Genomic DNA, 14,529 nt, shown 5'->3' with positions numbered 1-14,529 from the left:
AAATTATTATCAACTAAAAAATTCCCCTTCGGTACATATATGAAAATATATCATTTGGGAGGTAAAGTGAATTTAGATATTAAAGGACATTTGTAGCTTGAATTGATATACACATATATATGGAATATTCAAAATCACTGCAGTTGTTCTTTAATTATGTTGAAAAGGATACATTCACTTATCATTTAATGATGTTCTTTATTTATATTCGAAAGGATTTATTAAACTTCTATTTGTTTATGTTTTTACTGTATGAAAGTTTTTAATGTTATGTTACAGTTTGACTTTCTACCCTCTGTCAATTATCAACCATACCATCATTGGTGTTAATTATGTATATAAATATTTTTGTTTAAAAAGCGAATAATTCAGACCAAATGGACTATAGTCATTCATCTCTTATGATCAATTACATACTTGCATAACATCTGTAAAAGCAAATATGATTGGTTATGTATGATAATATAATAGCATATAAAAGCCTATTAACCAAAAATTATGTAAATCATATGATACTCTCCTTTTCATGGAACAGGTGAGGATCAGTAGGCCTAGCCATTCATTTATAGGTCATTATTCATTTTTCTATATTTTGTATATGATAAGTATATACAAAAGGTAATGAATAGTTTGTTTAACACTCTGCATACACAGAACATATGCAAATTCTCTGTGGTAAAATAAAAACGCTCTCCATATCCTGCCAAAATTATGTAGGCTGAGACACACAATAATTCCATTCTTAATCAAAAAACCATAACTAATATAAGAACAATATGTACATACTCTATTTATACGGTTGGAGTGGTATGCGATCAAACTCTGCCCTCCATCAAGTTGAAAAAGCAGTGAATACAGTAATCCAATAACATGCCAAGGTCGTCAATGAAAGAAGAAGGGAAGGGGGAAAATTTATAGGAGGAGGAGTAAAGAAGTGAAAGGTCCCAATGTTCAGTTGAATCCACAGCATAGAGAGAGTAGGCATAATGGAGTACGTACATTCTCTCTGCAGTGGATCCCTAAGCACCCCCCCCCCCCCTCGTCAAGGAGTTGGGATCAGGGGGCATAGCTGGATAAAAATGAAAGAGAGCCATCAGAACACTTGTATGAAGAGCAAATAAGTCCCTAAAATACAGCAATGCATTTGGCTTGGATAATATACCAGCTGAAAAGGAATAGGAATGAAAAGTATAGAACACAGACTTGGACTTGCACTGAAGGATTGTTGTGTGGAGCTCTGCGGAAATTAATTTCCACAGCATATATCAGAATTTAATTGCTTTGTAAGGCAGCTAAAGTGTGATGCATGTTACATAAATCTATAATTGCGAAGCCAAGGTATGAGTGTATTTTAGCATGTAACACTAATGATATTCCAATGAATAAGGGCTTTAAGGAAGTAAAAAGCACCAAAAAAACATGAGGAGTGTTACAAAAAATGAAAACTGCCAAGCATACGACCAAACACCACAGAAAAAAAGGGAAAATAAAAGAAGTGTTTGAATATTTAACAAAAAAACATAAGACTATGGTATACGTATTTATAAATCTCGGCTCATTCAAATAAATATATGAAAGTGATGAACTTACCCGCAGAAGCTGTCGCAATGACAGGAGTGCCTCCTCGTGACACTGCTACATCCCAAACACCATCACGGTGGCCCACGTACTCTCTCACCATACGGCAAGACACGCTGTCGTTTTTAAAGCTTGAGACAATCTTGGATGTCTGGACGCGAAGTTTGTTGGCTGCTTTTACCTTCTGTGAACTTGGTCCACTCACTGTCAAGAGAGATCAAGTGGTGCTGATTTGACAGAAAACTAAAATGCCAAAAACATACATCATTACAATGAAATTTCATATGACAAAAATTATGTTGAGAACACTAACTAAAAGGCTTTGTGCACAAAAAAAAACTGGTTTATCCTAGGGATTTCAGCAGCTATGAAAGATGAGTGAAGATAAAGGGAAATAAACCTAGCTGTGCTGTGATCTTGGAAAGTCAAAATTAATCATATGTACATAGCTTATCTACATTCTAGATTCTACTCATAAAGTTTTCATGAAATGCAAAATAGAAATACTTTACAGTATTATACTAATGTATATTACACACTATGCAACAGTTGGCTTGGAAATGGGAGTTATTTATGCAGTGAACAATATGCATATGCAAAATAACAAATCTGCATTTATACCACAAGCTTTTTTTTTTAATTTTGAATCTTACATACATCCCGGTATTTCCCAATTCATACCTTATAAATTTGTGAGCATGTACACATGTATTAGGATATCTTTAAAACAAAAATTTGAACGAGAAGCTTGTGTTATGAATGCAACTCTATTATGAATTTTACTAATGCATTTTGTCCACTGCATGAACAACTCCATTTCCCAGCCAACAGTTGAATAGTGAGCAATATGCATAAAAAGTATACATACAGGTAGTCCCCAGTTATCAGCGGACTCGCTTAATAGTGATACAGTTTTCCGGCACTCGTCTATTGTTTGTTTGTATAGTGTATTTACGTTGCATGGAACCAGTGGTTATTCAGCAACAGGACCAACAGCTTTACGTTACTTCCGAACCACGTCGAGAGTGAACTTCTATCACCAGAAATACACATCTCTTACTCCTTACTTGTCTAGCCTAGCGCAATAAAATCAGCAATTTATGGGACCATAACAGGCCGAGTTTCAGTTATCGGCATCATAAGGTGCCAATAATAGAGTTATGGTGCCATAACATACCTAACAGAGGTGCCATTAACTGAAACTCAGTGCCATAAATTGCCAAGTTAATGGCAATTTTCGCTTATCAGCACCCTGCAGATAACTGGGGACTGCCTGCAAAGGGTTTCTATAGTCACCTCTCAATTAATGCACATTTAATTAACGTGTTTTTAATTTAACCCAAGCTAGATATTTAAAAAAATTTTAAAAACGTGAAAATTTCGATGTAACACGAATTGGCGCCCAAGCGTTGTTTTCAAATCACCTGCGCTTCAGCATCACAGACCAAACTGGAGCAATTCCTCAAGAAAAACCCAAGACCTCAGAGGAAAAAAATCAAGAAAAAGAACCAGAAAAAGAATCAGTAGACGAGAGAGGGGGTGAGGACGGACAGCCTAGGCGTAGGGTGGTGTGCGCTGCAGATGACGGCCGGCGACATAAACAAGGACATAGCACAGTGCACTATGTATTTACAAATAAAGCAAAAAAGACTGTTTATTTGTTAATAAAGCAAATGATTTTGTTCAGTTTTTTTTTTGTATGACCTACATAGTATTTATACGTATTATTAATGCAGTATAGAGCTCCCTAAGTCCAAGAAAGTAACCTCCTGCATTACTGTTATTTCCTATGCTAAATATATGTTTACATAACGCATTTTTAATTAACACGAGCTCTCCAGGAACATAACCGTTATGTTAATTGAGAGGTGACTGTACTGTGTGACCGCATCTACAGCACTGCATACTTTACGTACATCCCTGATACTGTATAGTACTACTAAAGCATTTCAAAAATAAATTTCTACATCCTAAATATTAATATGATTAGAAAAGTCATACTGTATACAGGAGTGCAACTGTATAAGAAAATATTGAAGGAATACATTACTGATGTATCCAACCACAATTTTTTACAATAAAAGTACATACGTAAATACAAAACAACATAACAGCTTTCATTATTGCCATGTAAACAGTGGACCAGATTCTGAATGACAATAATGCCACAGAAACAAAAAATTTAATCCTATGAACAACGGACATTATTCCCCCCTAAAGAATCTTGATAGAGGTTCCTATACGTACATGTAATAAAAGATATACCCTGTACAGTATTAGCAACACTACAGCTTGCAGATAATCATACTGACCAAAAAGTGTTGGAAATATGGGTAACTCCAAATTGAAGCGTATTCCAGTAAAGGGACCAAAATCATGGTGCAAAATATGGGAGAAAATTCAGCAAGTTAAGTTACCAAACTCTCCAAAGGACTAAAAGAGACTAAGGAGACAGGAAAATACTCCCATTGACTTGTACCATGAATAGTATAATGATAGATTTCACCAACATTAAAGGGGCTCAAGTCTTTACCTCCATAGAAATAAACTTAGCACCAGAAAAGACTGATTACAAATCTGGTACAAAACTTTCCATTTAACTTCACTATGTTATCTTCACATCTAGGCTGGTGATTTTTTTTTTATCCTAAATATAAAAATTTGTTCAAATTATTTCTGTCATCCACAAAACCCTTTCAATGTAGAATTCTCCTACAGTTTATCTGTTATAAAAGTTCATCATCATAAAATTAAGATGGATAAAACAGACCTATCTTTATGAAGTACAGTATACTTGCAAACTCCCAATATTACAGAGTAGTGCAATAATGCAAGCCTTCAAACAAATAAACTCTATTACATATGGGCCATGTTAGATACTGTATACACTATTATAACATTATTTCAGTAGTAGTTAATACCTAATTTAACCTTCCTCTTATAAAGCAAAAATGATCCACATAGAATAAAAAACTCAAAGAATGGTTTCTTCTTCAATCAAAACAAAGTAATTTGTGGGCACTACTACCAATAGCAATAATATTCTTATACTGTACTATACTACTGTATCAAAACAAGCTACCTGTACACAAAGGAAAAGTAAACCACTACAACTGCAGGGATCCTAATTCAAGAAGATTTTATGGTGGGAAAAAAAGTCTGAGACTCCAACCCTGACAAATACGATCAGTTGCCCAAGGTAGAAAGCCACATTCATGGAGAACATCCAGCTGCAAAACAGGTGAGCTGCCTTCATGTGAGCAGCAGCAATGTATGATAAATTAATTTGTTTTCAGTATAAAGCAAACAATAGCATCTACAACAAAATGAAGCAACATACTCAACAGTATGAAAAGAAATAATGTATGAGCATTATCAACATTTTCATCACTCATTTTCTCTAGATAAATTTCATCACAGGCTCTCATATGATGAAGAGTCAATGCTGGCATAAGGCCACCTTAATCTAACAACAAGCTTAAATATAGTATAGATGGTTTTCATCCATGTATCTTTGAATGCTTTTCCATACAAAAAGTTCTTAAAATAACAAAAATTTAACAAAATTGTCTAAGAAAATAATTGTGATAAAGGATTAATTTCATTTCCTTTCGAGAAAAAAAAAAAAAAAAAAGTTTAAACTTAAACTTAATAATGCATAGGAATGCCACGTACTCCTCCAACTTTATACACACATCTTTCACTACTCTATGAGATTTACTTTTTAATGCTAGTGTACTCTATAAAAAATAAACAAGGCCTGAATGTGCAGTGTGAATTCCCAACCACTATGCTTGATTAAAATTTAGCATATGTATTCAGGTCTAAATCCCTTGATATTATTGATAAAATCTTTCTACAAGAACCTGCATTAATATGAAAAACATTTCACAGCTACAGAATTACAACATTAACTTCCAAAGTGTACATGTGAATGCCAATTAAATGGTATTTACTTCATTCATCATCCAAGTTGATTTCGATATGGAGTACAAAAAAAACAAGTTTTGACGTGGGAACAACCATTTTTGTTAGTTGCTGTTAAGTCCTCAAGGATTACCCTTTCCAAGGTCTATCCACAGCTCCATGGTGACCAGACTAATGTCAAAGAATTCTCTTTTAACTGGTCTTGTGGCTAAGTATTGTGTCGTAATGATAAACATTGTAACGTGATAGAGCAAAATGGACTCAGGATAAGAGGGAACTTTCTCTTATCCTCAGCGAATGCTAATACCCAGTTTACCTACGTCAAAAATCGCAAGCAGAAGTTGTTATAAGCATATGCAACGTCATGTTGTTTACATACGACCAAAATCTGACCAATGTTGGTCAATGCAGGATGATCCCTTACCCAAATCCCATGTGCTTTCCTCTGGGAAGTGGGAGTTTTGAGGACTCAACAGTGACTACCAAAAATAAGCTTTTCCTGCGTCAAAGTTGATGGTTAGCACTTTGTGTGATGTATTGTCCCTGTCTAAGAGAGTCCAGTTTGCTAATATGACCTCCTGAGGCTAATGCAATCAAAAAGATCACATATTGTAGCTTGTGAATTTTGGCTGTATTGGGTCCACTGAACTGAGGGGCTGGTCAAAGTCCAGCACCTTGTTCAAGGACCAAGTATAACTGGAACCTTTCTAAAGCAGATCTTTGTAATGGAAAGGATCACAGAAGGGGAGTGACAACTTGGTTTATATCCCCTTTAAAGTTATAGTCTGTATAAGAACTCCACTATTATGTAGCCTTACCAATAGGCTACCATATTAACCCTCTTACGCCGAATGGACGTATTAAATGTCGAGTCAAAATGTCTCCCGTATGCCGAATGGACGTATCATACGTCGACTCAAAAAAGTTTTTTTAAAAATTCGCGGAAAAATACTTATAGGCCTACCAGCCTAAAACTTTTGAATCACGCGCCTTGGTGGATGCTGGGAGTTCACGGATCAAGGCGTTGTTTTGATTACAATCGCTACGCAGGCGCGCGAGCGCGAATTTCATTCTTATCGCACTAAAAAGTATCAGTGACACATCTCAAAAATTATTTCGTCACTTTGACATAATTTTTGCACCATTTTAAATTATCCTTTACATGAAGTATTATATATGAAAATGTGCACAATTTCATGTAAAATACAACAAAAAAATACTCATGATTGTAGCTTTTATCAGGTTTGAAATATTTTCATATAAATAACGATAAGTGCAAAAATTTCAACCTTCGGTCAACTTTGACTCTACCGAAATGGTTGAGAAACGCAATTGTAAGCTAAAACTCTTATATTACAGTAATATTCAATCATTTTTGCCCTTTCTTTTGCAATCAAATTTGGACGTCCCTCTAGCACCAATATTTCGATTTAATGGTGGAATTTATGAAAAACTTTTCCTTACGTTCGCGCGGTAACTCTTCCGATAAATTTTTTTGTGCGATTATCCTAATGTTTGCACCATTTTAAATTTGCCGTTACATAAAGTTTTATATATGGAAATGTGCACAATTTCATGCACAATACAACTAAAAACAACCCATGGTTGTAGTTTTTATCAGTTTTGAAATATTTTCATATAAATAACGTTAAGTGCAAAAATTTCAACTTTCAGTCAACTTTGACTCTACCGAAATGGTCAAAAAACGCAATTGTAAGCTAAAACTCTTATATTCTAGTAATATTCAATCATTTACCTTTATTTTGCAACAAATTGGACGTCTCTAGCACAATATTTTGATTTATGGTGAATTTATGAAAAAAAAAAAAAAAAACATTTTCCTTACGTCCGCGCGGTAACTCTTCCGAAAAAATCAGAATTTTTTTTTGTGCGATTGTCGAAATGTTTGCACCAATTAAAATTAGCTGTTACATAAAGTTTTATATATGAAAATGTGCGCAATTACATGTAGAATACAACTAAAAATGATTGAAGGTTGTAGCTTTTCTCTTTTTTCGAAATATTTGCATATAAATCACGATAAATAGAAAAAAAACCACGTTCGGTCAAATTTGACTCTACCGAAATAGTTGAAAAACGCAATTGTAAGCTAAAACTTTTACGGCCTAGTAATATTCAGTCATTTATCTTCATTTTGAAACAAATTTGAAGTCTCTAGAACAATATTGTGATTTATGGTGAATTTTTGAAAAATATATTTAACTTCCCTCCGCGCGCCGATTCGCGGCCGCAAGTCTCTGAAATGCGTACATCGCATTATCCTAATATTTGCTCCTTTTCATATTAGCCTTTTTATAGAGTTTCATATATCAAAATGTGTGCAAATTCATGAAGAATACAATAAAAAATAATTGAAGGTTGTAGCTGTTCCCATCTCCAAAATATGTGCATATAAAAAAAAAATATATATAAAAATTTTGACATTCGGTCAACTTTAACTCGTCCGAAATGGTCGAAATCTGCAATTCTAATCTAAAACTCTTACAGTATCGTAATATTCAATCATTTGTCTTCATTTTGAAACAAATTGGAAGTCTCTAGAACAATATTTAGATTTACGGTGAATTTTTGAAAAAAACATTTTTTTACGTCCACGTGTTACGAATTTGTACATCATTTTGTGATAATATTTTTCCGGTGTTGCTTTTATTGTTTTACAATGTATTATATATCAAAATGATTCCAATTTAGTGTACAATACAACAACAAAAAAGTAACTCATTAGCTTTGACCGTTTTTTGCACAGCGTGATTTGAATACAATTATGTATGAATTTTTTTTTTGCTACCATATATCGCATTATTTACATATGATAATGATATTATTTTTCATTTCTGATAGTTGCATACTAAACTTCAGGCAATGACAAAAAAAGGAGCCAAAAATGAACTCTTAATCTTCAAAACTAAGCGCGCTGTGATTTTTTGAAAAAATTATTTTTTCTGCTTCCGTGCTCACTCCAAACCGGACCCGTCATACGGGAGAGGTTTTGATTTTTAGGGCTTCGGCGTAAGAGGGTTAATATCAGCCCCTAGTCATGACAACTGTTATTTAATTATGCCTAGGATAATGTTTATATCCTGTCCTAGGCTATTTGGGTTAAACTACCACTTAGTACACCAACAGTAGGATGTTTCCTAAATTGTTCTCTCTTAGCCTAATACTACAAGGTATTGCCTAATCCAGATACAGCTTTTAATAAATCCAGGTCCCATTTCTCACCCTCTGTACCTAGTAATTTGATCATTTCAATTTGGAACTCTGATGGACCTAGTGCTTTACCATTCTTCATTTTACTTAATGCTCTCTTCACTTCTATATCCTGTCTCCATCACTGGTTCCTCTACCCTCTGCTTCTCCCATCTCCTCTCTCATTTTCAGTATTTAAAAGTTGTTCAAATTATACTCCCCATTTCTTCTTAATTTCTTCATAACTATGCAATATATTTCCTTCTCTATGCTTGATGACATTCAATTTACCCACATTCTGTCTCTGCTTTTTCCTCAAGTTTGAAATCTTATAGGTATCTTTTTCTCCTTCTCTTGATTGTAATCTTTCATTCAATTGCTCTACGGCACTTCCAATAGCCATACCTACCCTCCTTCTCGCATCTCCTTCCTCTTCTCTGTACCATTCCTCTGCACCCTGTGCATGCCTTACTTTCCAGTCCTTAAATGCTTTTGATTTTCTTTTAATTAATTCTTGCACCTCTCCATTCCACCACCACTTTTCTCCTCTCCACGCTCCATATCTGCTGGTTCTTCCAACTAGTTCCTCTGCTTCCCCCAAACACATTTCTCTCATGTCTGTCCAGATATTTTCCACTCTGTTACCAGAGTGGAAAATATCTAGCCATTCCTCTTCCACAGTCCTCATAAATTGCTTCCCCATTTTTCCTTCTAGGTCCCAAATCTTAATTCTAGATCTCCTCTTTCTCTTATTGGGGTTAATACCTCTCATTCTCAAATCCATAACCACTTCGCCCAACTTGGCACTTTATCACATTGCTTTTGTTAGCTCCTCTAACCAGGAAGTAATCTATTTGGCTTTGCACTCCTCTACTTTCACAAATTATCAAGTACTTATCCAACTTCTGAAACCATGTGTTCATACATGTCAATTCAAAACTCCCAATTTTCATTTCTAATTCCAAACACATGGTCTCTGTGTAACTCCTCATACCCATCTCCTCTCTTTCCCACACTGCCATTCATACTAACTCTTATTATTAGTTTATCCTCCTTTCACCGTTCTAATGGCCACCTCAAATTCTTGTCTAAACAATTCTTCTCTTGCTCTTGCTCTGAGGTGCGTATGCTCATAATATTTACTAGTACTTTGACTTTGTCCCCTATTATCATCAAAATCTTTGAAAGCCTATCATTTACTCTCTTTACTTCTACCACATTTTCTATCCCTTTAGTTCCACTCCCCTTCCACCTAGTCTCCTGTACACACAAGAAATCTATCCTCCTCCTCTCCATCACATCTACTATCTCCCTCAGTCTTCCTGTTAAGAGTACCAACGTTCCCCATACCTGCTCTTATCTTCCACTCTTTCACTAACTTCTTTGGCCGCGGTTATGAACCATGTGGTACCCCTCGCCAATTTATCATGCAAGTAGGGAATTCTGACACGTCTCGCTTACAAGGGATACCCTAGCCACATCCATATTTCTTAGAACATCAGGTATCGTTTACAGGCAGTCTCTGGTTAACGGTGGATTTGGTTATTGGTGATCCGGTTTATGGCGATTTATGGTACCATAACTCGCTGAGTTCCAGTTATGGTGCCATAACATACCAAACAGAGACGCATTTATCCAGATATGAGCACCATAAGCGCCATAAATCGCTGAGTTTTGGTTATGGCAGTTTTTTCTTATCATCACCCCACCAGGAACAGAACTCCCGCCGATAACTGGGAACTGCCTGTGTTGTTTGGCAAAGGGGGTTTTTATGACTGCATGCCCTTGTTGTCCTCAACCATAATTACTGGCAGTGGCCATAGCCTTTGACTGAAAAGTTCAACTGCAAGGCAGCAGTTTCCAGTTACTGGGGTTGGGCATACTCCTTTACTAAAAAGTAAGACTGCAAGGCAGCTGCTGTCCCTTTAGTCATCTTTTTACGACCCGCAGAACCTACGGTTGTAGTATTCTTACACCCCGACCACAGGGTGTGCCCAGCTGACATTAATACGTACAGTACTAATCTCACTGGGGTTGTGCGATGGGCATGTCTAACCATCACTCTCTCCTTTTCATCATTATCTAATCTACATTTGGAAATTCCAAAATTTCCCTTAAGGTACAGTATCAATTCTAATTCTACACTGCCTTCTGACAACAGGCAACTGTGCTTCTAGGGTTATTCTCTTCTCTGTCTCTAGTGCTTTTGTCAATTAAATTAATTAACTTGTAATATTCTTCTTAAGCTTTAACTTCTAATCAACAAAATCTTTCTGGGCTCAGCTCGTGTCGCTGCGCGAAATATCCTTTAATCTATTATTTCTAGGGTAAAGTACTAACACATACCAGAGAATAAATAAAATAAAGAAAAAGGTCAGTATAACTGACTCGCTCACCCTCCAGGATGGGTGTCGGTATGAACACTAGGCGAGTGAGACCACTACCACGAGCCAAATGCCAATAGAAATCTCCCACTACAAAATCCCTCCAAGAGGGGAGCCGACCACAGAGTGAGCAGCTCGTACTACTACTACTCCATCCCATGCTGCCGACTGCTGCGCCTCTAGTGGCCATCCTTTTCAAGTTAGCACCCACGAGTCGGTTGTGATATTTTTCCTCTCTGTGTGTGCCCTTTCATTGGATTTTCTATTATGGAGCGTGCAGCTATCGCAGCAGCTAAGTTAAGTACTCAGTATTTACGGTTAGTTGGTTTTTTCCGGCCCTGAGACAGTATTTGCCGTTTTTTAGGTATAAATACGATCTCGGGTCGGAAGCATGGCAGCATGGTTTCTGCCTCGTGATGGGCTCGTTCTTGGTCTCCCATACCTAGAACATCCCCTTATTTATCTTCGCTCTTTATGATTATCCGCTTTACTTAGGGTACGGTCTACTCAGGTTTGTCATGCATGCATGTATTTACCTTACGTAGGCTTCTTCTATCCAGACCCTAGTCCAGGTCTTAGTATCGGCCTCTGGAACTAGCTTTGAGTGGAGACTTGCCTTCGGGTTAGTCGCACACTCCTGGATTTTTTCTCCTGCTATATTGTTTTCTTTCTTTCATTTATTTATTTATATAACTGTGTATTTTATTATTGTTAGGTTAGTTAGGCGTCTGGCTTAGCCTAGGTCCTGGCTCTTTGAGCCTATTCTACCGCTCATCAGTTCGGTTGCTTCCCTATAGCATCTCTCTGATCAGTTGGTTCGGCCCAGTGGGCTTATTTGCCTCCGCTTTTCAGTTCAGTATGCTTCCCGATAGCATTTCCCTGATCAGTGGTTGTCCTAGGCTTAGTTGTCGTTTTTGGTCTTACCGCCTCGTGGTCACTTCGTGATCACGGGCCAGCCAGACGCCTGTCCAGTCCATTTCTTTCCCCCCCCTCCCCCCCTCCCGCTCTTCCATAGAGTCGGGCGGGGGCGGGTCGGTCTGCCATGCTCGCTCCTCATACCCGAGCCTGCCTCCCTCTCTCCCCTCAGGCGGAGGGGCTAGGGAGTCGGGACAGACCCAGACTGGTCTCGACCTCTCCGGCTTCTCGGTCCGGTTCCGGTATTTGGTACGGAGTGGGGGGTACTGGCCTTGCCCACCCTCCGCGCTACCTTGTCGCTCCGGGCTAGCTTGAGCTGTATGTCTTCTCGCTCTTTCCCATCTTACTAGGGCTCCTTCCTGATCGGAGTCCTGGTATCCAGCGGAAAGTTGTTAGTCCACCCAGTAGGGTGGACCGGAGCATACAGTGGGTCTCTACTAAAACCTTACCGTTTTGCTGAGTTACTACACTCCGCTACGCACTGGACTTAGTCCGGTTTGCTTGTGTGTTAGGTTTAAGTTATCTTTTAAGTTTATCTTAAGAACCTTAAACCATCCCCCTCCCTTACATATCTTACCGGATCTCTCCGGGATTATAGCCTATTCAGGCGATGCAGGGAGGGGTTATGCCCAAATTTTTTCCGAGCTCCGGCATGCATCGGAGCTCTTCTGTCCTTTAGACTGTAAGTGATGTTTTTTAAGATACTCATGTGTCTCCCCACTTACAGGCCACCAACTGTGAGCATCCGGGATGTTTCCGCCACACTTCAGGACCCTTGTGGACACGAAGTTTGCCGGTCCCATGCTCCATGCGCGACTCCGACTCGGGGGACATCCAGGTCTGGTACCATGAAACGTGTACCATATGTTACGATCTGGTGAGCCAGCTTTTGGAAGGGGTAAGTTTACATCTCCAGTAGCTGCTCCGCTTCTTTTTAGCGCTTAAGTTTTTCATCATATTAACTTAAGGCAATTCAATTTAAGTTATAACTTTAAGTTTTAGTTTTAAGTGATTCTTAAATCTAAACTACGCCTTCTCTTCCAGGCTCCGGCGGTAAGAGATACCGCACTGGCTACCCTGCGGGCTGGGCCGGGTCGGCGGTTTTGGGAAAAACGCCGCCAAGGGACAGCCCTACATCCTAGAGAAGCGGTTTGGCATTACTAATCTTCCCCGGAGGCAAGGCGACAGGATACGTCGACCCGGTAGAAGCGGATCCGACTATCGCCTTCATCCAACAACAGCTGGCCACCTCATTAACTGAGCAGGACCAGGATATCTCTACGGATGTCGCGACCCTAGATATTAATGTTGAACCTATGGTAGGTATAGACGACCTGTTGGTCGAGGTAGGTACGGTGGACACCCAAGGGTCACCCTTGGGCGTAACTGTTTCTTCTACTACTGCAACCTCTCCATCCTTCCAAGGCTTTACGGGTGACGAAATATATTCTCCTCCTGGTGCTTCGGTTAGACCTAAGGTCAAGTCTAAGGTGATGACTTTGACTAAGACGTCGTCGTCGTCTAAGAAGACGACTTCGGCTTCATCCTCCTCCCGTAAGTCTCCGGCTGGGAATCCCGGAGCATCCAGGTCTAAAGCTTCTAGCTCCGGCTCTAAGTCCTCGAGGAGTAAATCCTCCAGAGAGAGATCTCGCGCTCCGGCAGAATCACCAGTTCCGCTACCTTTGGTTCCGCCATTCAGAGCCTCCCCTCCACCTCCGCAGCAGCTCCGGCTTTGGACTCCAATGCTGGCCTGTTGCAACAGGTGGGTGACCTGGTTGGGTCCTTAAAGAGTAGCATGGAGCAAATGATCTCTCGTCTGTCGGACAGGATTACTTTCCCAGGACTCCATTATAGCCGGGCTGAGAGAAGCTCCTCTAGCCTCTCCTCCACTGTCCAACACGAGTGGATCCCAACTTCCTCCGTATGACTCACTACGTCAGTTCTCTATGAACAATCCGTGGAGAGTAGCGTCATACGCCCCCTTCCAGGACGGTCTCATCTCTATACCGGAATTTGGGACTCGAAGAATAGAGGACTTCGAGTTCTTCCCGGAAGACCTCCAGCCTCCGTTCATAGGCTACGCAAAGGCTTACGCGTCGGCTATGGTGCGGGACGATAAGGTACCTAAGGAGACAGTCCTCTACCTCACGAGACCAGGCTCAGAGAGAATGGCTCAGGTTGTTTAGAGGACAGGATTGTTCTAACACCAAGATACAACCATAATTAGAGTCCCTTACCATTTTTGACAATGGATGAGAGACCCCGCTCCCGTTCCTAACCAAGATCGCGAGGTCGACCATCCCAGCGGCCCCAGAAGGGGGAAACTATTTAACCGCCAAGGGGAACCCTATACCGCAGTTGAAGGAAGCGGATCCCACTTCTCCGTTGCTCCCCTCAGTTGGAGAATTGTGGAAGACTTGCCGAATACATTCTCAGCGGTTGGGCAAACTCAAACCGGACTGTGCTATTGGAGCAGTTTGGTGAAAAGCTACCCAGGCTCCCAGATAGCCTTATT

At 39.2% G+C, this 14,529-nt stretch overlaps 1 protein-coding gene across 5 annotated transcripts in view; it reads right to left on the bottom strand.

The window, feature by feature from the left end:
- LOC135219151 (WD repeat-containing protein 37-like) overlaps positions 1 to 14,529 on the bottom strand; it is a 280,381-nt gene that overhangs the window by 122,753 nt on the left and 143,099 nt on the right. For all 5 annotated transcript variants that reach the window (XR_010315383.1, XM_064255663.1, XM_064255665.1 and 2 more), the window contains one exon: positions 1,591 to 1,782. Coding sequence is in view for 4 of the 5 variants with exons in the window: in XM_064255663.1 (XP_064111733.1) it covers positions 1,591 to 1,782 (192 nt within the window). In the remaining variant the exon portion in view is untranslated. The remainder of the gene's footprint in view (positions 1 to 1,590; positions 1,783 to 14,529) is intronic.

Source organism: Macrobrachium nipponense, chromosome 1 (assembly GCF_015104395.2).
Source record: "Macrobrachium nipponense isolate FS-2020 chromosome 1, ASM1510439v2, whole genome shotgun sequence".
Lineage (NCBI taxonomy): Eukaryota > Metazoa > Arthropoda > Malacostraca > Decapoda > Palaemonidae > Macrobrachium > Macrobrachium nipponense.
The sequence above is the reverse complement of the archived record's forward strand: the minus strand, read 5'-3'. Positions and strand labels throughout refer to the sequence as shown.